The sequence below is a fragment of the Solanum stenotomum genome, chromosome 1 (assembly GCF_019186545.1).
Source record: "Solanum stenotomum isolate F172 chromosome 1, ASM1918654v1, whole genome shotgun sequence".
In the NCBI taxonomy this organism is placed as follows: domain Eukaryota; kingdom Viridiplantae; phylum Streptophyta; class Magnoliopsida; order Solanales; family Solanaceae; genus Solanum; species Solanum stenotomum.
Genome location: NC_064282.1, coordinates 7,297,132 through 7,319,119, shown reverse-complemented (window position 1 = coordinate 7,319,119; position 21,988 = coordinate 7,297,132). Strand labels below are relative to the sequence as shown.

The following is a 21,988-nucleotide window of genomic DNA, read 5'->3' as shown; positions in this document are numbered from 1 at the left end:
TTTTTTTTTATTGTTAATTATTTATATAATATTTTTCAAAGTACTTTTCAAATAATATATGTGGCATATGTGATATTAAGATAGTTCATCACTTTTTTAAATATTTTAAATTATTAATTATTGTGATTTATGTTGCACATGTGAAATTTAGAGAGTTAATCAATTCTTAATATTATTTTTTAAAACAAATAAGAAGAAGAGCCCTTTTGTTTCGGAATGGTGATATATATATACATAGAGAGAGAGAGAAAGAGAGAGAGAAGGTTGCATAACCACTACACAAATATTAAATCGTAAGCGTGTTATTGATTATTTAAGATAATATCCTTTCCAGCTTACTGTTTAAGATAATATCCTTCTCATATACTAATTAAAAAACATGTTTTTCCCTCAATTATTACTTAAAATAAACTAGATGCAAAAATTCATGCTTATTTTTATTTTATTTTAATTTGTACAACATAAATAAAATTAGGAGAATCAACTAAATGTTTAAATAATTTTTATTGTTAATTATTTATATAATATTTTTCAAAGTACTTTTCAAATAATATACATGACACATCTGATATTTAGATAGTTCATCAATTTTTTAAATATAATTGCTTAAATATTTTAAATTGTTAATTTTTGTGATTTATGTTGCATATGTGAAATTTAGAGAGTTAATCAATTTTTAATATAATTTTTTTAAACAAAGAAAAAGAAGAAGAGCCCTTTTGTTTCGGAATGGTGATATATATATATATAGAGAGAGAGAGAGGAGAAGAAGGTTGCATAATCACTACGCAAATATTAAACTGTAAGCATGTTGTTGGTTGTTTAAGATAATATCCTTTCTAGCTTATTGTTTAATCTAATATCCTTCTCATATAGATTAATAAAAAAAAAACGGATCTTTTCTCAACTATTATTACTTAATAAACTAGATACAAAAGTCCAGGCTTATTATTTTCTTTGTTTTAATTTATGCGAATTATACAAACGTGACAAATTATACAAACGTAGCGAATTATATAAACTCTAAGGGCCCGTTTGGCCATGCGATATGGTATCATGATATGGTATCGTGATATGGAGTCATGAGATGAAATTGAAGGTTTGTTTGGACATGCGATATGGAATTTTTGTGTTGTATATTTTCTCATAAACATAAAAATCCCGTAAATTGTAAAACTATTAAAATAACCCAATTATTTATTCAATCTTATCAAATAAACAAAAAATTATACAATCACATAATAAATTATTGCAAAGTTATTTATTCTCCACTTAAGTAATTGTTTCATCTAATTTTAATTTAATAAAAAAAATTAAACATAAATTGTACTTGATATACTCATATCTCTCAACTACTCTTACAAATAACCTATAAAGTAGGAAAAAAACATACATTAGTGAGTAAATATTAACTTAGAAGTTAAATATACTAAGATAAAAATTAACAAATATCACCGACTTCTAACTATTTACAAGAAAAATCAATAGTTAAATATTATAGAATAACGAAATTTTTAAAAGTTACCACAAGTTTGAGTCAAAAACACTTCTAATAAAATTTAATCAAAAAAACTATAACTAGTCCACTTGACTAAATATTTATAACTAATTGATCAAATTTTTCCCAAGTCCTCAATCCATTGGACTTGATATTTTTCAGTCATGTGAACAAACATTTTGCGAATACTAAGATTAAGAAAGTGCAGCACCGCCTATGAAATTGTCTTTTATCAATATTATGCTTAGTCATAAGATTAAGAGTTTTTTTTTTTTATTATGAAAAATAAAAAAAGTATTACTCCCTTTGTTCTTATTTATATTCACCAAATGAATTTATACTTTATCATTTATGTTCACCAAATTTAAAGTAATAATAAATTTTATATTGGTGAGAATAATAAATTTTAAAAAGTAATGATGTGATTATAAATTTTATTTTACATATGAAACAAATGGTTAGTAGATATAAATATGGGATTGTTTTAACAAAATATAAACTCATGTATCAATTATTGTATTAAAATATCTCAAATCATGATATGGAATCATGAGATGTAATCAACGTAAAATCGCATGTCTAAACGCTGATTCCATCTCACAGCACCATATTGTGATATGGTATCGCATGGCCAAACGCCTACTAAGTCAGCTCATGTAATTAATACTTATTGTTAGTCATAAATGATAATTATAACAAACTATAGCTATGAGTAGTATAAATTTGCTTAACCACATAATTTCTCCATTTAAAAATACGTTTTCAAGTTGCAATCTAGAAAGTATAAAATAAATTTTGAAGAATATCATTAAGGTAAATTCCTTATACTTTACGATCTCAGACTTTATAAATAGGCAATAGCAATGAAAAACTACAAACCGTCCGCATTTAAAAAAGAGGTGGTTCTAACGACGATATATTGAACTTTCAAGTTCTATAAAAGGGTCCTATTCACTCGAGCGTAAGAAACACTCCCTCACCCCCATAGTGTAGTGGTCTCTCTCCCTCCCTGACAGTAAGCTTTCTCTCTTCAATTTCAAGATTTTCCTATGATGCCTTGCGTCTTAGATTCTTTAGGGCTTTATGTTTGATTTCTTGATTGGAATTTAACAATGTTATTGATATTGTTTTACTTGGTTTATTGTGTTCAAGAATTTACAGTCTACCAAGATTCTACGATGTCTTTGTGGGTTTTTAACCAAGATTCTACAATGTCTTTGTGATTTTTTTACCAAGGTTCTACAATGTCTTTGTGATTTTTTTACCAAGATTCTACAATGTCTGTGGGTTTTTAACCAAGATTCTACAATGTCTTTGTGATTTTTTAACCAAGGTTCTACATGTCTTTTCTGTAGTGAAGAATGCATGGCACCTCTAGTTGTCGGATGGATGTTCAGGCCACTAATTTCTCTAGGGTTGTAATTGTTTGGGAAGTCTGCAATGGTGAAGTACTAGATTCACATAAAATAGATTTCTGGGTTCTTCAAGTAAGCTTTCTCTTCTTTTTTCTTTTTTTTTTTGATGGATTTTCGTACTGCTATTTCAAGATTTTCTTATGCCTACTGTATTTTAATTGTGTCTTAAGTTCTTTAAGGCTTTATGTTGGAGAATTTGACTTCTTGATGTTTCTTGATTAGAATTCAAGAATGTAATTGATATCGTTTTGCTTAAGTGGTTTATTATTTTCAGAATTTACAATTTCTATGTGAATTTTTACCAAGATTCTACAATGTCTTTTCTTTAGTGAAGAATGTATGGTACCTATAGTTGTCTGATGGATGTTTTGGTGACTACCTTTAAGCTTTTCTCTAGGGTTGTAACAGTTTGTGGAATTTTTAATGGTGAAGTACTTGGATCAAATAGATTTCTGGTTCTTTGTTGCTTTTGTTTTTCCTTTAAAATCTACCAAGAGTTGAATGCCTGCTGCTATAAGATTGGATGGTACTATTTATTTTTAATAATCAGTGTGTGTGTTGCCTTCGTCTTAAAGTAAGCTTCCTCTCTTCTTCTTCTTTTTTTGATGTATTTCCGTACTGCCATTTCAAGATTATCTTATGATGCCTACTGTATTTAATTGTCTTAGGTTCTTTAGGGTTTTGTGTTCAAGAATTTGACTTCTTGATGTTTCTTGATTGGCATTCAACAATGTAATTGATATTGTTTTGCTTTAGTGGTTTATTATGTTCAAGAATTTATAATGTCAATGCGAATTTTCCACTTTGGTGGTTGCGTTCTTCTTTGGCAATGCCTATGCCTAATTCTAGTGCTAATAAGCAAGAGGAGTTTCAGGGGTGCTATTTCCAGTGCTTTTACAACCAACCAGTTCGAAGGAAGCAAATGCGCTCCAGGTACTTCTTGTTTTTCTCAAACTCAAACAAGCAAAACATGTGATTTACATACTTAACTTCTTAAGCTGTACTCTGTCCTGATTGATATTTTTGTTTGCATAATCTGGAAGCCCAAAGAGGTTCTTACATTCTCTGAAAGAGTCTACTGAGAAAATCACCTTTGTGCATCCTAGTGTCTCCTTCAAAATGGTTGTTATCGAAAGGTCCATCTTTGATAAACCAATTGACTTAAGAATTTCTGTCTGGTTTCATAGATTTTTTTTAATTTGCATGCAGTGAGGATGACCTGTTTTGCCCACGTACTTCTCCTTCTCTGTTGCCACTATTGTTCAGTGGGTTAGGGATTCATGTGCGTTCCCTTAACAAATTGAATGCAAGTGATGGTTCATTCAAGCTCTCAGGAAACATCTCAGGTCCTGATGTTTACACAGTGAAAGTATACAGGCCCAAATTGATGGATAAGAGATGTGAAAAGAATCTTAAGAATTATTTGATACCATGAGCAATGCTCTTCTCTAGGGTGGATGGGAACTCGCATAAATGGATTGATGCTGGAAATCGAGGTAAAATGGATGAGCTTATAAGGAAGAAGAAGAGTAGTAGAAATCATTCACCTCCTCCATTTTACCAAGGCAAGAATAAGTTCTTTGCCATGGGTGAGTCTACAAGAAAGGCAGCAGGAAATCACAGTATTAAGACTGTTCATGATGTGCCACTCATGCTTGGCAATTTTTCCTTGAGTGCTTGTTTGTGTTATTAATCATTGATGACAGAAAACATGTGCCTCTAATTAATATTCTTTTACGTCATGCAGAAACTAGAGCAGTAAGTAGACTGCATCATTCTGCAGAAGCTATCTGCTGGGAGCTTCCACAGCAGTCATCCCATCAATGTGATCAATCTTCCACCCCAAGTTGTGGTGACGGGTTTTTTTGTGATGAAATTTAATGTTATCCAATTTCTTGGGAGGTTTGTTAGGTCTCTTTATGATATTATCTCAATTAAATATGTCAGTAACGAAGTAACGAACACTACCTGATGTTTCTCTCTTCAGGCCAAGTGTGAAAAGGGAACTTGTTAACATCTGGAATAGCAAATTGCAAGCTCAAGGGGAGTGCACATGTACACGCGATGGGGAGTTAAAAGAAGGTAAACCGTTCCTGCCACTTGTCCCTGACCTGAATAAGAGCTGAATTTTCCTAGTGCATGTTTCAGTTAATTAGCTTCATTTCTTTCACCCACTTTTCAAGATTATCTTAGGCTGCATTCTTATTAATCATGAAAGCATTAGAGATTACAACGTCTCTTTCTAAGATTCCTATGCCACATAGTCTGTTATAAATTCCATCTTGCTTATGTTCTGATCTTGTAATAATATTGTCCTGACCTTTTCTTTAATTAATTTTTCAGAATTTGCACCAACAAAAACTAAAAATTTCGTAGATTCTGGGATACAATGGAGGGACTTCCACACATTACAGTTGAGTACCTTAGCTATGTCTTGGATGTTTTTGCTTCTTCTCTATTTTGTCAAGATGAGGAACTTTACCTTTTCCTGTTGAGATGCAGAACAGTGCTGGAACAGACAATCTTAATAATTAGTATACTGTACTCAGTGTCACTCCTGGCGTCTTGCATTTTGTTGGCGATTCATTGGTTCCTGATACCATTGATAAAAACTTCCCGGAGGGTGCCAAAGTTCTCCAACAGGTTGATAAGAAGTTTATTCCGATTGTGGCGAGCACAACACCTGATATAACTGATCAGGTCTATTTTGTCCTTTGCATAATTGGCCATTTTTGGTTTCTCATGAATTTCCTTATAATGCATTTACTTTAAATGATTGTTTCTCTTAGGGATCGTTGGTTGGACTCATTAGCAAATATAAATCTCAGCATAAACTTCCGCATAAATAGTATAACATTTGTTGGCCACATAAGAAAAAGTAATATCCAAATAACTATGTGCACTCAGTTATCCGCATAAGAAAAAATAAGCTCGACATAACTAATGCAACATTTGGTTGAGGGTATTTACTGTTCATTATTAATATCCTCATGACTTATGATTTTATGATTTTACTATGTATTTAATGGAGAGATATGGAGTTGTTTTTGAAGGCCCCACTCGCACAACTCTAAAAAAATTTAGTTTAATTATAAGAAGTTGTTGGTTAATGATATTTTGGGAAAAGTTCCTTATTTTGGTCTTTCTCCTCTGTGTCATAGGCAGACTGATGCTTGCAGCCATGCTGGGTTGGAATGCTTTTGAGCTAATCGTGTTTTGGCGTCGCAAAATTCATTTTTTTTTGTCACTAAATCACCCTTTTGGTGAAATTACACGGCCTTCTACTTTTCTTGTTCTTATAACTCTCTCTGGTAAAACTCAAAAAACAATTTAACATGTTCTCTCTTGAGCTGAAAAACTGTTGCTTGGTGTGGCACCTCATGTGGGTATCTGATATTTAGGAGAAAGTTCCATTTCATGGTACATCTTCTCTGTCTCATAAGGCTAACTGATGCTTGCAGCCATGACAGATTTCAAAGCTTTTCAGTTGGTTCGTGTTTTGTCAAGTTCAGTTTCCTTATCCCCCTCACTGAACCACCCTATTCGTGAAATTACACACGACCTTCCTCTTTTCTTGTTCTTATTACTCTCTCTGCTCGGTTTTATAAATCATGAAGATTTGGAGGTATTGTCTTCCGTGGAAGTTCAATAAAACTTGTTGTCTAAAACTGATTAAACTGTTGCTTGGCACGGCACCATGAAATGGAACTTTCTCCAAACTATCATATACCCCTTTTCTTTCCCATCCCTGACTGAATCACCCTTTTGTGATATTACTCATGCATTCCCTCTTTTCTTATTCTTAGTACTTCCTCAGCTCTGTTTTATACAAAATGAAGAGTTGGAGGTTTTCATCCATCTATGTTCAGTCAAACATGTTTCCTGTCAAGCTAAAGAACTGTTGCTTGCCACGGCACTGGAGATGGGTCTATGAATTTTTGGGAAAAGTTCCATTCTTTTTGTCTTTCTTCTCTGTCTCAAAGGAAAACTGATGCTTGCAGCCATGCTGGATTTCAAAGCTTTTGAGATAATCATGTTTGAGCGTTGCAAAATTTAACTTTTTTTTTGTCGGTAAATTACCCTTTTGGTGAAATTACAGAGCCTTCTACTTTTCTTGTTCTTATTACTCTCTTTTGTATAACTAAAAAAAAGCAATTTTAACATGTTCTCTCTTGAGCTGAAAAACTGTTACTTGGCATGGCACCTTGGGTGGGGTATATGAGATTTAGGAGAAAGTTCTATTTTATGGTGCATCTTCTCTGTCTCATAAGGTACTAACTGATGCTTGCAGCTATGACATAATTCAAAGCTTTTGAGTTGATTCGTGTTTTGTCTTGGCNACCACCCTTTTCGTGGAATTACACATGACCTTCCTCTTTTTTTTTTTTAATACTCTCTATGCTCTGTTTATAAACCATGAGGATGTGGAGGTTTTGTCTTGCGTGGAAGTTCAATAAAACTTGTTTTCTCTCAAGATGATTGAACTGTTGCTTGGCACAACACCTCGGGACTCAGGTGGGTCTATGAGATTTTGGAATTAAATTTCCATTTCATGGTGTTTCTTCTCCATCTCATCAGGCTAACTAATGCTTGTAGCCACAATGGATTTCAATGCTGTTGAGCTAATCGTGTTTTGGCTTAGGCAAAGATAAGTTCTCTTTTTTCACCAAACCACCCTTTTGGTGAAATTACAAATGACCTTCCATTTTTCTTATTTTTATTACTCTCTTCAGTATAACTCAAAATGACAATCAAACATATTCTCTCTTGAGCTAACAACTGTTGCTTGACATGTCATCTTATGTTCTTCTTTTTATGTTTGTTATTCTTATAAGTTGTGTACTCCTGGTTTAAACTTTAGCCCAGTTTACACAGGTATCTGTCTCTATAGGCATTGGGACCCACTATGTTAAGGTGAATGACAATGGTAAGTGTTAGCATCTTTGACATTGATCTAATGCATTTTGATGTGCAGAAAGTTCTTTGTAAATATATTTTTTGTTGATTACTACTGTATGTAAAGATGTTTGGATTATTTATTCTAGCTGAAGTTGAGCTGGAACATACATATTGTTGCTTAGGTATTTCTAGCCCAACTTATGGAAACCGTATATGTGCCTGTTTCTTTCATCTTCGGTTATGCTTCCTTTTTGTCTAGCCATTTTAACTATGGTTTCGTATGCTTCCTTTACACCAGCGACATCAAAATACAGCCATTCAGATGATAAGCATGCTTTCCCAGCAAGCTTTGGTTTTAAAAGAGAGGCTTTGAGCTCTTTCTGACATTTCTTTGTTGGAAATTGTTACTAAAGCTCACGGGAGGCCAAATGGATATCGTAAGGTTTTGAAGGTAAGGTTCTTTTGAGATTTAGTTGGTAGTATCCATTAGGATAAGTATAAAACTACTAACTTGGTCTTTGTTGACAGCAAGTGTTTTTTCCTCGGAATTGATGATTGTAGACAAAATGTTGGTACACCAGGTAATTCTGTATAAACCTACCTGATACAAGAGTTGACTGGTGTTTGCTAATAAGGAAATTTGTTTGGATTTTTCTTCTTACAGTCATTGTTCGTGATATATTTACAACCAACCAGTTTGAAGGAAGCAAATGCACTCCAAGTACTTTTAGTTTTCTCACAACAAATGAAAAATATTGATTTACATACTTTACTTCTAAAGCTGTACTCTGACCTGGTTGATATTTTGGTTTGCATATATAATCTGGAAGGCCAAAGAAGGTCATTCATTCTCTGAAAGAGTCTCTGCTAAGAATCGCCCTTGTGCATCCCAGTGTCTCCAAAATTGTTGATATAGAAAGGCCTGGTCTGTCTTTGTTACACTAGTTAACTTAAGGATATTTTATATCTGGTTTCTTAGATTTTGTTCATTGCAAGCAGTGAGGATGACGTGCTTTGCACGCATTATTCTTCTTCTCTGTTGCCGCTACTGTCCAGTGAGTTTGGGATTTATCAAAGGTCTGGTCCGTCTTTGTTACACTAGCTAACTTAAGGATATTTTCTGTCTGATTTCTTAGATTTTGTTCATTGCATGTAGTGAGGTTGACCTGCTTTGCACACGTGCTTCTCCTTCTCCGTTACCACTATTGTCCGGTGGGTTGGGATTCAGTAAAGGTCTGGTCCGTCTTTGTTAAACTAGCTAACTTAAGGATATTTTCTGTCTGGTTTCTTAGATTTTGTTCATTGCATGTAGTGAGGTTGACCTGTTTTGCACACGTGCTTCTCCTTCTCCATTGCCACTATTGTCCAGTGGGTTTGGGAGTCATCTGAGTTCCCTTAACAAATTGAATGCAAGGGATGGTTCATTCAAGCTCTCAGGATACATTTCATGTCCTGATGTTTACACAATGAATGTATACATGCCCAAATTGATGGATAAGAGATGTGATAAGTCATCTTTTCTACTCTCTGTTTCCTAACAACCACTGTTTAATTTGCAGGTCCTTCAATATTTATGTATCCACTTATTTCAGTATATTTTCCTGACAAAAGAAAAATGGAAAACTAATTATTGGTTAACGTTTTCTATATTGGATGCTTGTTGTTAATGATGTTTTTGTTTTCCTTGACCTTTGTAATGCAGATATCAATTCAAGATTTGTTTCCAAAGGACCAATACATAAATTACTTAATAATATAGCTATGAGTTTAGACAGTGCTTTTGACATTTTGAAGCGAAGTAGATCTCAGATATATCCACTGTTTCTGTTGAACCTAAACTTTCCTAGATCTTTTATATGATTTGAATTTGGAGCCTTCAAAGACCTCTGTGGAATTTAAGGTGAGATTTTTTGTTGGGATTTATGATTTAACTTGTTTTGGGGTTGGGAAAAGAATGTGAGGCTTTGGATTTATTTTATAGAATTTTTTTCTTAATTTAAAAGTGGGCATGAGCTCATTTATTAAGTTAAAAGGAACTAACAATATTTACAATGACCAGGCCCAACTGAAACCCGGTCCAACAAATAACTAAAGCAAAAACAAAAGTAAAACTAAAAATAGAAACAAACAGGAAATCAAGTCTCAGACAAACAATCTGAGACCTGATGCTTGTCGAAGCAGCTCAATCCTTCTCTCTTCATCTTCTTTGAAGGCTGCGAGTTAGAGAGTTTTTCCCCATGGATGAGATTCAGGTAAGCTCAAGTATAATCATCTTCTGCTACAACAACCTCTCCATGAAATGCTAAATCAAGCAAACACCAAGCTTAGCCGAATTTCAGAACCATTGAACTGGTGCAGTGGCGCATATCCCTTGTTGAATCATCGAGGTAAGTAGATCAGAACTGAAATGACCTGCTGCGAAGACTTCTTATCTAGAAATAATCAATTCCTGCTTTCTACAGTCAGACATTATGATAATTAAATCAAAATTGAGGCTCGATCAACCTATCTAAGATTAGCAAGTGTTTTTTTTTGTGAGAATTGGTTTGAGTTGTTTTCTGTAAAATAAATTTCAGAACACTAAAATCATTTTTTGAAACTTCAATATGGGTGAAATTAATAGGTTAAAAGTGGCTAAACATCATTATTTATTACAAATCATATAGGATTTCGAAGTATTAAAAAGGACCCCCTGACCGACAAGGTCCTTGCATTACAGCTGTTCCCGCAGAACAAAAAAATCTCCCTATTCTTATGGGAGAACAATGCAAAACCATGTTTTCTGGCTTCTTTTGGTTGCAAAACCAAATAGGCCAATGTTAAGAAGGACATGTCATACATATTTGTTTTAGTGATTGGAGTACTGTATTTCGTATTACAATGTGTTTGCTGTTTTCCAGGACTGACAATTCTTCCAGTTTGAACTTAGTCTCCTGGTTTTTGCTTACCCAATCATTTCTGCTTCCGTTTAAATGGATTTTGCAATTTCCCTCAAAATGTATGTCAATTTTCATAGATATAGATATTTGCTACATCAATCTTCTTGGAGCCTTGCTATCTTTTGGAGATGGTGACATCCAGCTATATATTGATTTGTTGATTTCTGGCCCAAGAATTTTTTTTGAACTGATATGGTTCTTTTTCGTTTCTCTCTTAGTTTTCGACTGCAGATGATGGACTAGATCAAACTTGAGAACTGTTGCACTTTTTAGGATTACATTGTCTGATTCTGTAGACATTTTTCTATGAACTGGATAAGAAGCTATTGACTTCTATGCCATGTTATTTTTTAGATATGCTGGTTATACCAGCTCAGGATTTCTGCGTTGTATACCATATTTAGGTTAGCAGAGGTGTGGTTTGACTTATCACCACAAAAAGAAAGGAAAAAGAGGGGAGAGGGGGAAGAGGCGAAGTGTGGTTCTTGTTTGTCTATTAGAACGTGTCACTTGTTCATTTTTGTTCCATGTTAGATGTGCAATCTAATTGCCTGAAATGTTGTGTAGCATTTTACTCCCTTTGTTGGCACCATAGATACTGATTGTGTTAATCTCATAAAGCTATTTTGATGTGTTTTACAAGAATCTCAGCTTCGGGTCCATACTTCTCCACAAGCCCTACTCTCAGAGAAAAATGGCCACATCCAATAACTGACATCTTTCCAGCCAACCTACTATCAGCAAGTATGCAAAAGCCACTCAGCTTCAGATCCATACTCCTCCACAAGCCTTACTCTCAGAGAAAAATAGCTGATGCAATTGCTGTCTTTAGTCAACAAAGTAAATGAGGACTAAAGTGCAGGGAGAGGACTTATATAACATTTACGACCTTACAGGGTTGAAATGACCAATCAGCAGGTATTAGTACTGCAGAAGCTTATAGCATGGGCACGATATGAAATGTAGTAAGGAGATTTTAGTAGAATCACAACCATAAGTCTTATGTATTAACTCACTTCAGTAAAATAATATACCGAGTGGCTACAGAATACATCAAGTACCTTGTCAGTGGTAGCTTTCTGGAGATGTTTATATAAATCTGAATGCTTTTTTCCCAAATTCTCGTTCAAATGATGAAAGGAGCACTATATTGCATGAGAAGAAGAGCTAAAAGTCAGAAAAATATGCAGCACAGCTTCTGCATAAATGCTCAACCTAAGCTTCCAGACGAGAAATTTCAAATGCCCAAGATGCTTCAGAATGAACAGATGAAAGATGAGCAAATTTTAAGTTTAAATGCTTGGATCCCCTCCATATTCCTAGAACAGTTCTACGTAACAAGTTAGAAAGAAAGTAATTACATGCCCGGAACAAGAAGTTCATGGAGAAATGTTCATCAAGTTCATTGTCATATGAAGCAAGTCCATGGTATATCAATTAACAAGGAGCCATGAATTGTTATAACTTGTAAGTTGTAATACATAGATGAAGAACAAAGGTGAAGACGATAAAATTGTTACCAAATGAAGGGAATAAAGTTTCTATTGATACCTATAGGGAACAACATAAGGAGCAACCACAAAATGCTCAAAAAACTCTCACAGTAAGTAAATACACAGTTCTATTTATTCATTTTTACAAAATTTCACTCAGATTGTAAACCATTTAAATCTGTTCCACTTTGTTCCATTTTTCATCCCACTTATCACTATAGGCACACATCTAGTTGACCACTTCCCATACATATAATTGAAAGCAATTTCACCCCCCCTCCTCCCTATCCATCTCCAAACTGTCTACCCTTGTAAGTATATAGAATCTTCAACCTCATGTTGATGAAAGGAAGTCTCCTCTCCTAAAACCAAAAATTGAAAGGACTCGTACCTATGTTTACCAGAGCAAAAGAATTAATAGAAATCTCCAAGGATATCCTCAATAATCAAAGTACACTCATACCTATGTTTCTGGGTAATTTCCCTTTTGTGAGCAGAAAAAGATAACTCTGTCTTACCTGATAATCATTAAAGTATCAATAAGAACTTGTCTACATACTGAAACTGGTTTCCATATTTGTGTGGAAGTAGTAATTGAAGATAAAAGTTGTACTTGTATACAAGGCATAGGTTGCGTAACACGGAGCACTTGAGTCGTGGAGAAAAATGATTTATAGAGAACCATCATTGGTTGCTTATTGTGCTTAAATGTCTCTTCCAAGAATCAATATGCAATTATATATTGACCATTAATTTGCTCATACAAGGTGTTGTCGAGATGAAAATCAAATACTTCTCCATATAAAATTAAACAAAAAATATGCAAGGCTCTTTCTTATTACAAACTAGAGAAATTACTTAATAGTTATGGTCACTTTGTTAAATCATCACAAAGAGGCAGAGGCTAAGCCAGAACATCTGTGTTTCTTTCACGCAATAGCGTGTTTGAAGTCTTACTAAGCTAAAGAAGCATGATGCATCAGGTCTTGGAGAAGAATAATAAGATCTCAGAGCACAACAAACCGCTAAACCATGTGCATATGATTTTGCTCGCCTATCATGAGTTTGACTTGCACAAATGGTATTTGGAGGAAAGGCATGAATTTTGTCTTGAAGAAGTGAAGAACGGGTTTCTCTTTCCATTGAGCCAGGGAGACAATCCAAATCGTAGTCAGCGTCCATTATTTGATTGAGCGAACCTGCATCTGAAGACAGACAAAGAAATTCACCATTTCGTCATTTATAAGCTTCAAACATACTCACAAGACCAATAATGCACTACTTAGAACAAGTTTGACATATGAACTGAAAACATTGCAACTCACAAGTGCAAAGTGTCTCAGAAACCATGTGTTACATTTCCTCTCAGCAGTAGTGCAGTTTATAACCAAATTCTATATCAATTATGCAAGAGGGTCATAACCAATTTAATACAATGGTAAAAAATATTGAATTTGCATAATTAAATAACCAAAAACATTACTAAACAGAAAAAAAGAAAAAGAAAAAAGCAGAACAGAGACAAAATACAGAGAAAAACATTACAAAGCAAAAAAAGTTTGCACAGCAGAGACTCTGAAAACTCTTTTGTTACTATAATACCAAAATATCAAGTTGGTGCACTCGTTTTTATCTTTATTTTGATACTTATGGGCCTCTTGAATTCTCTTTTTCCCTATTTCTTTCTAGAATTTGTGGAATATGGCATTTATCACATGTTAGAACAGACAAAGAAATTAGAAAACATATTTTTCTTTTTTTTTGCAGAATAGAGAAAAAAACAGCAAACTAAAGAAAATAATAGCAGCAAGTTGAAGAACTGAAAAAAAAATAGAGAAGAGAAAAAAGAGTAACCCAGCACCAGCACTGCAGTTGAGTAGCAGCAGAGAAAATAGAGATAAGAAGAAGAGGAGAAGATAGAAAAAAAGATGAGAAGAGAAGAACTCATCTTGAAGAGAAGTCATAGGCTCCTAGCAGTCGAACTCTAAGCAGATGTTTAGGAAGAGAAAACGCATGAGTATGCTTTTACAAAATTTTAATATAAAACCAGTTGCAGCAGTCGAACTCGCTATTACACCCCTTCGGTTCCTTTCTCTCTTCTCGCTTTAGTCATAGAAGTGCACACTTTTTCTTCTATGCCTCGCTTCGGGGAAGAAAAGCGATAGAGGTGAGCTCCACCTTGTCCAACATTCCGCCCATACAACAAAGTTGGTCAAACTCTATAGAACTTCCCTTTAAGTTTTGGTGACACCTTCCCTTGATAACACAAGACTTCAGAAGTGAACCTCTATTTCATCCACTTTGCAACAATACGATGTGTGATATCATTCCCGTTTCTTTAGATAATAGACCCAAGATACTTAGTACTTCCTCTCTTTTGGATGTCCAGGTATCAAGCCTCACTTCGATGTGAGTCTCATGGTTACGTCAGTGAACTTGCACTCAAAGTATTATGTCTTGATCATGCTCAACCTCATGCTCAACCTGAACCCTTTAAACGCTGCGAGTCTCGTCAATTAGAATTATGTCCTCCATAAATAACATATACCATGGCACATCACCTTAGTACCATGTCAATTCATCAATCACCAAAGCAAATAAAAACAAGCTAAAAGTTGATCCCTCGTGCAACCCCATCACAATCGGGAAGTGCTCTGAGTCTCCTCTCACTGTCCTTATCCTGATCTTGGTTCCAACATAAATGTCCTTGATCATATGCCACAGGTAAGCCTCTCGCGTCCAAGCATCTCCATAAGACCGTTTTGGGACTTTGTCGTATGCATTATCTAGGTATATGAACACCAAATGCAAGTCCTCTTCCACTCTCTATACAGCTCCACTAGTCTCCTTAAAAGATGAATGACTTTTGTAGTCAAGCGCCCTAACATGAATCCATATTGATTCTCAAAAATAGACATACCCCTTCTTACCTTCATCTTTACCACCCTATCCCAAGCTTTCATAATGTAACTTAGCAGCTTGATACCCCTATAGTTGTTGCAATTGAGAAATGTCACCTTTGTTTGTACAATTTCTTTCCTGTTTGCCCCCTAATTTACATACAAGCATTCAAAAATTGTAGTGATATTCTATATATCATGTAATATGCATGTGTAATACATTTTTTTTTATGACAAGGGAAACCCACAGTCGCTAGCCTTTGGGTGCGCTCAGAGTAAAAACCCCCGCTTCTATGCATGTGTAATACATTAGTAATCTTAAATAGGAAATAAATATTTTTACATCACCAAGCATGATGAGATGATCTTAAATGAAGCAAGATAAGGAAGATTCATAGTCGTCCCAACTTGCTTAAAGTGAGGCACAAATAGTGGTTGTTATTTGGAAGTCAGTAAGCATGACATAAGAAAAACCCATAAGGCTAATACACAAAATTTTGTCAATGGGGGACATAAATGCACCAGCATGGTAAGATGGAGAAAGCACGACATAAAGCAAAATCCATATGATACACAAAATTTTGTCAATGGCGACATATAAATGCGCAAGCATGGTAAGACTGAAAAAGCATGACATAAAGAAAAATCCATATGGATAAACACACAAAATTCTGTCAATGGTAGCATATAAATGCACAAGCATGGTGAGATGGAAAAAATAAGTGTCGTTGCTGCATCTCAGTAGCAGGGAAACTCTCACCTAAGAAAGGAAACATTCATAACCGAGTCGATTAAATAAAAACGGTTGCTAAGACCATAATAGGATATCTGCATTTCAAGAACAAGGAAATCTTTTTAAGATGAGTCAATATCATCTTACCAAAAAATTATGAGTCTAGTTTTCACGACTAATATTGAGATAAGGACCTCTTGAATTGACATTAAAACTGACTAGAAAAAACATGAGAACATTCAGGATTTGGCAACTCACTAAGGTGTGTTCAAACAGTCAATTGGGAAGTTTTTGGAAACTGATTTACTTTTCATTTCTTTCTGGAAAAGAAGGTTATGAAACAGTAAATTCATTTACAAGAAGAGGGTCAAAGTGAAAATATTTAGAATTTGGGGGCTAATGTACAAGTTGGTTCAATTTTGGTTTGAGTAACAGAAAACTGACAAAAGTTTTTTTTTTTTTGTTTTGCTTTCTTTTGAAAATGTTTGTTTGTTCTTCTAGATTTTTTTTTTGTCCTAATAATCAAACAAACGTGGTTTGTTCTTTTTAAAATCCTTTTTTACTAGGGCAACATTGCCTTAAGATGCTTGAGCTTTTGCAAACCGCACAGTACTGAGGTTTACGGGTGCACCAGAATATCAGAATCAAGGAGCCAAAGGCTTGAAGAAAATTTCCAACGAAATTGCCAGCTCTATGTTAATACCTGTATATTCTTAATTTGATTCACAAGTTGAGGCATACTAACCAAATAAGAAATTTATCCAATTATCAGTCACGGAGCCACCTGTATGGTGTTCAACTCTCACCTGCAGAGTATTAATCAGACCATCTTATATTTCGGCAAAACGGTCGATTTGATTATTGTACTAGTGCAAGGGGAAATGGATGTAAAAAGGCATTATTGGAAAGAAATTGAATGTAGTCATTCTTTTCTGGATGTAAAAAAGCATTATTGGAAAGAAATTGAATGTACTACTTCTTTTCTGATTGTAAAAAAACATTATTGGAAAGAAATTGAAGTTAATGAAAAATCTATCATAATTCATCTATTTCCATAAAAGGACCAGCTGTAGTCTACCAAATTCTTATCTGTCTATATATACTGTGACCCATGACCTCACTCAGACATTTTAGATTTTGAGAGCAAATCGAACTCTAACGGTTAGCAGCAGCAAATTCAACCTGATTTAAACTGAATCATTCATAATCAGATCTTATGGGTAGACAAGGTACATGTCTCCATTGTGGCATCAAGCGTAAGTTCTATTCACCACCTATATCCCATCTTTTATGTTTATCAATAATCTCATGCTTTACAGGATACTTGATTCAGTTATGCTTAAGATTTATGTGCCTGATGTTCAGCAAATAAATTTTGAAGACTCACATGCATAAACACTGAATACCCAAATTTCCATAAAATGGTGCATCTGTTAAAAAATAAAACATAGAGTACATCTGCCATTAGTCTAACAGGAACTGAGGTCATTTAGGATGAAGATTGGATAGAAAATCTTAATTGTCAATGATCATTGTGCTTTAGTTTCTGACCTGTAAGAATTTTATTCATATTTATCCCAGTTTAAACACTAATTAATTTTGAACTCAAACAGAAACCCCTCATTGGAGACCTGGGCCACCTGAAAAACCGGTGCTCTGCAATGCATGTGTAACAAGGTGGAGCGTTAGGGGGACACTATATAACTATATTCCCAGACATGCAAACAGAGCAACACAGAGCTATCAGTTACCTTCTGAGATGAACCCGCATCTCTTAGATTTTGATGACCAAAAGCAAGAAGTTGGAGTAGAGGTTTCTGGACAGGAGGGATCTTCAGCTTGTCTTGAAGAGCAAAGGAATAACATACCAAGCTCAGTCAACTGCATGCAGATGGAAGAAACAAATGGTAAAATACTTTCACATATATAGAGAGCTCTTAACTTGTCTCAGCAAATATGATGCATGTTCTGAATCAAATCCTTTCTTAAGCGTACGAGAATTAAGAAAGTGGAAACTAATATCTTCCTACTCAATTTTTGGCCAATTTCTTTCTTCCCCTGTCCAAGTGGTTGTTTTATGTTGGTATCTAATATTCAAAAGAATCATTTACACCATGAGCTCTAAGACAACTTGATAAGCGTGTATCAAGATTCACGACACATGAATTTATTTAATGCAGGAAATTCCTTTCGTTTTCCGATTACTGTGATGTGCTTGTTAAATTATGTAATGTCAAATCACATTCAGGATTTTACCAAATAAGCTGTAGGGAAGTAATTACTATATGATACTCTACAAGCACAATCTTTGGTTTCTTTCTTGCTAAATGATCATTTATTATATTGTCTCCCCTAAATTTTGAGAACTAACTTTCCTTTACACAATGAACTTAAGTTGAGGATTTTCAATAAAGATATTAACTGACCAATCCAACTATACTTTAACCATACAAATAATACTAGCTTGACCAAAATAAATTCTATTGTATTAATACCTTATTGTTTTATGTGCACTAACATTTACCTTTTGTTGGGAGAAGCAGACAAAGATCCTATCTGGAATCCTAACAGAGTCCCAAAAAGAAAAAGATCAGAGCTTACACAACGCATTTTGTCACCTGTTGAAAGACTCCAGAGGCAACTTTATAAAACTCTACAAGAACCAAAATTTGAAAACATACCAGACGGTGGTGAAGATGCTACTCTCATTTATGCAAGGAACAAATACATTCCTCCTAATGAGATTGGTCTTGGAGCTATGCTGCTGGTATCACCAACTACTACTACAGAACGCTCGACGTCTCTATCTCCAATGGCAGAAGATAATGCCTGTTGCTCAATGAATGTTCCTGTAGAAAATTCAAATCTCTAAGTGAATTTTGAGGTGCATGCATAAGATTCAATAGGGCAGCCTGGTGCACTAAAGCTCCCGCTATGTGCGGAGGTCCTAGGAAGGCTCCGTTTTATTGGATGGAATTTCCATGAATTAGATATGTCAAATTATACTTTTTAGGTGCATTTAATATGTTAATTCCGATAATGTTACCTTTATCAAAAAAAATAAAAAATAAAATATGTTAATTCCGATGGCTACCACCGTCTGCTTACCTATAAGTTTGTTAGTTTTTTTTGGACCTCGTGGTAGAATTAGATGTGTGACATCTCAAAGGGAATTTGACTTACCACGCCATCAAATAAACACTGACCAAAATACTACTATCAAAAAATAAAGAATTTCAATACGGAATCTTGAATAAAGTTTCGACTAGAAAGAAAAGGGGCAAAAAAATTATTTGAATAGGCGTTGGGCTCCCCATCTTCCTCAATCCCTCTATTGCCATAAAGGGATATATACATGAAATTCTGTCAATGGTGGCATATAAATGCGCAATCATGGTAAGATGGAAAAAATAAGTGTCGTTGCTGCATCTCAGTAGCAGGGAAACTCTCACCTAAAAAAGGGAAACATTCACAACCGAGTCGATTAAACAATAAAACGGTTGCTAAGACCATAATAGGATATCTGCATTACAAGAACAAGGAAATCTTTTTAAGATGAGTCAATATCAACATACCAAAAAATTATGAGTCTAGTTTTCAGGACTAATGTTAAGATAAGGACCTCTTAAAGTGGCATTAAAACTGCCAAGAAAAACATGAGAACATTCATGATTTGGCAACTCATTAAGGTGTGTTGAAACAGTCTATTGGGAAGTTTTTGGAAACTGATTTACTTTTCATTTCTTTCTGGAATAGAATGAAACAGTAAATTCATTTACAAGAAGAGAGTCAAAGTGATAATATTTAGAATTTGGGGGCTAATGTAGAAGTTGGTTCAATTTTGGTTTGAGTAAGAGAAAACCGACAAAAGGTTTTTTTTTTTTTGTTTTGTTTTCTTTTGAAAATGTTGGTTTGCTCTTCTAGAAATAAGAAAACAAACGTCGTTTGTTCTTTTTAAAATCTTTTTTTACTGGGCCAACATTGCCTTCAGAAGCTTGAGCTTTTGCAAATCGCACAGTACTGTGGTGTTCGAGTGCACCAGAATATCAGAATAAAGCAGCCAAAGTCTTGAAGAAAATTTCCAAGGAAATAGCCAGCACTATGTTAATCCCAGTATCTTCTCAATTTAATTCACAAGTTGAGGCATACTCACCAAATAAGAAATTAAACCAATTATCAGTCAAGAAGCCACCTGTATGGACTTCAACTCTCACCTGAATAGTATTAATGAGACCATCTTATATTTAGGCAAAACGGTTTATTTGATTATTGTACTAGAGCAAGCGGAAATGGATGTAAAAAAACATTATTGGAAAGAAATTGAATGTAGTCATTCTTTTCTAGATCTGCGAAGACTCTTCACTTTTGATGCTGCACCCATGTCGTATTCTCCAAAAATAAACTACTATTGGCGAATCCGACACGCACCCATTGACATTTTTGAAGAGTCCGAGCAACATAGATTATACGTCCTTATTATTAGACAACTCTTTTATTTGCTCACCCTTTGATACTTGAATTATCATCTTGAAACTATTTAACACTTCCTTGACTTAAGATTCGTTGCTTAATAAGCCTTGAGCACTAGATTAAAGGCCAAAAATTATGAAGATTCACCAAATCCAGCTTTCACCCCACCAAGACCAAGCATCAAATTCCCACACCCTTTTCATTTGATAGAGAATCTAAGATTTCTCTCATTGGAGTTAATGGTGTAAATAGTTCACAAATTACTGTAATCAAAGCTGATGAGCTGTCATAAGGGGAAAAAGAAAAATTCAGAATAGATAAAAGTTAATGAAAAATCTATCATAATTAATATATTTCCATATAAGGGACCAGCTATAGTCTACCAAATTCTTATCTGTCTATATATATGCTGACCCATCACCTCACTCAGGCATTTTAGATTTTGAGAGCAAATCGAACTCTAAAAGTTAGCAGCAGCAAATTCAACCTGATTGAACTGAATAATTCACAATCAGATCTAATGGGTAGACAAGGTCCATGTCTCCATTGTGGCATCAAGCGTAAGTTCTATCCACCTCTGCCTCAAGTGTTACGTCATTGAAGTTACACGCGGAATACTTTATTTTAGTTTTGCTTAACCTGAAACTTTAGTCTCTGAGATCTGTTTCAAAACTTATAATTTTTCGTTAAATCCACCCCGTGTCTTCTTATTCTATACTATTTCTTCTGTAAATGGCATAAACCACAATCCCATCCATTGAATATATCGTGTCACTTCATCCATCACTAAGGCAAAAAGAAACAGGCTAAGGGTCGATCCCTAGTGCAACCCCATCATGACCGAGAAGTGTTCCAAACCTCCTCCCAATAATATTATGTGGTGGCACCCATGCTATAAAAAGGCTAAATGGAGCACTTGGGTAAATGTTTAGTTATTTACATAGAGGACTTAGAATCACTTCCTACTCAATACATTTTTTCCTTCTTTTTTTTAGTGGTGCACCCATGTTCTAGAAATCCTAGATTCGTCAGTCTAAATCTGATTTTTCCTTAACAGATTGTGCAGCCCCTTATTGTTGCTTGCTTGTTAACTGATTTCCTTCATCTGATATTGCATTCATGAATTNTTTACATAGAGGACTTAGAATCACTTCCTACTCAATACATTTTTTCCTTCTTTTTTTTAGTGGTGCACCCATGTTCTAGAAATCCTAGATTCGTCAGTCTAAATCTGATTTTTCCTTAACAGATTGTGCAGCCCCTTATTGTTGCTTTCTTGTTAACTGATTTCCTTCATCTGATATTGCATTCGTGAATTTATTGCTGCGCCCTTACAAATACTACTGCATTTTTTTGTTCCCACTTTGAAAAATATCTTTTCTATAGCTTAGTACTTCTATTTATTTTTGTCATTGAATTGTGTGACTGTCAATGTTAAGATTTAGGGTATTTGTCCTTCTCAAGAAGAAAAAAAGGTCCTTCTCAAAAAAAAGATTTAGGGTATTTGTCGTTATGGGTTGCCCATTTTTTGTTGTTTATTGCACATTTGATTATTCTACAATTGGCATTAGTGGCATCAGGGTTTGGTGTAGTTTATGGTCATGTACTTGATTGGCAGCGGGAGGCAGGGGGGGGGGGGGG

General features: G+C 34.6%; 3 protein-coding genes and 1 long non-coding RNA gene across 6 annotated transcripts in view; 3 read left to right on the top strand and 1 right to left on the bottom strand.

The window, feature by feature from the left end:
- The first annotated feature begins 3,742 nt into the window (after positions 1-3,742).
- Positions 3,743-4,565, top strand: LOC125853505 (uncharacterized). The gene is made up of 2 exons (XM_049533199.1): positions 3,743-3,846; positions 4,123-4,565. Exons 1-2 carry the CDS (start codon positions 3,743-3,745, stop codon positions 4,346-4,348), a joined length of 330 nt encoding a protein of 109 aa, XP_049389156.1. The 3' UTR covers positions 4,349-4,565.
- Positions 4,566-4,661: 96 nt separating this feature from the next.
- LOC125873876 (uncharacterized) lies at positions 4,662-5,657 on the top strand. The gene is made up of 4 exons (XM_049554719.1): positions 4,662-4,815; positions 4,901-4,995; positions 5,257-5,326; positions 5,416-5,657. Exons 1-4 carry the CDS (start codon positions 4,784-4,786, stop codon positions 5,603-5,605), a joined length of 387 nt encoding a protein of 128 aa, XP_049410676.1. The 5' UTR covers positions 4,662-4,783; the 3' UTR covers positions 5,606-5,657.
- Positions 5,658-7,292: 1,635 nt separating this feature from the next.
- Positions 7,293-12,114, top strand: LOC125873950 (uncharacterized). Of its 3 annotated transcripts, XR_007447219.1 has the most exons (5): positions 7,293-8,263; positions 8,341-8,393; positions 8,477-8,533; positions 8,643-9,045; positions 9,125-12,114. It is a non-coding gene; the product is annotated as an uncharacterized LOC125873950 (long non-coding RNA). The 3 variants fall into 3 exon arrangements; XR_007447218.1 differs by having other exon boundaries at positions 8,341-8,889; positions 8,969-9,045; XR_007447217.1 differs by having other exon boundaries at positions 7,294-7,428; positions 7,510-8,263; positions 8,341-9,045.
- Positions 12,115-13,076: 962 nt separating this feature from the next.
- The window catches only part of LOC125873861 (uncharacterized), a 48,293-nt gene continuing 39,381 nt past the window's right edge, over positions 13,077-21,988 (bottom strand). Inside the window, exon 4 of the mRNA XM_049554710.1 lies at positions 13,077-13,443. Within this exon, the coding sequence (XP_049410667.1) occupies positions 13,124-13,443 (320 nt within the window). The 3' untranslated portion in view covers positions 13,077-13,123. The remainder of the gene's footprint in view (positions 13,444-21,988) is intronic.

Coding starts and splice junctions, on each gene's coding strand:
- LOC125853505 (XM_049533199.1), top strand. CDS start 3,743: ATGCCTATGCCTAATTCTAGTGCTAATAAGCAAGAGGAGTTTCAGGGG. Junction 3,847..4,122: donor AGGAAGCAAATGCGCTCCAG/GTACTTCTTGTT, acceptor ATTTGCATGCAG/TGAGGATGACCTGTTTTGCC.
- LOC125873876 (XM_049554719.1), top strand. CDS start 4,784: ATGAAATTTAATGTTATCCAATTTCTTGGGAG. Junction 4,816..4,900: donor GTTATCCAATTTCTTGGGAG/GTTTGTTAGGTC, acceptor TTCTCTCTTCAG/GCCAAGTGTGAAAAGGGAAC. Junction 5,327..5,415: donor AGGGACTTCCACACATTACA/GTTGAGTACCTT, acceptor GTTGAGATGCAG/AACAGTGCTGGAACAGACAA.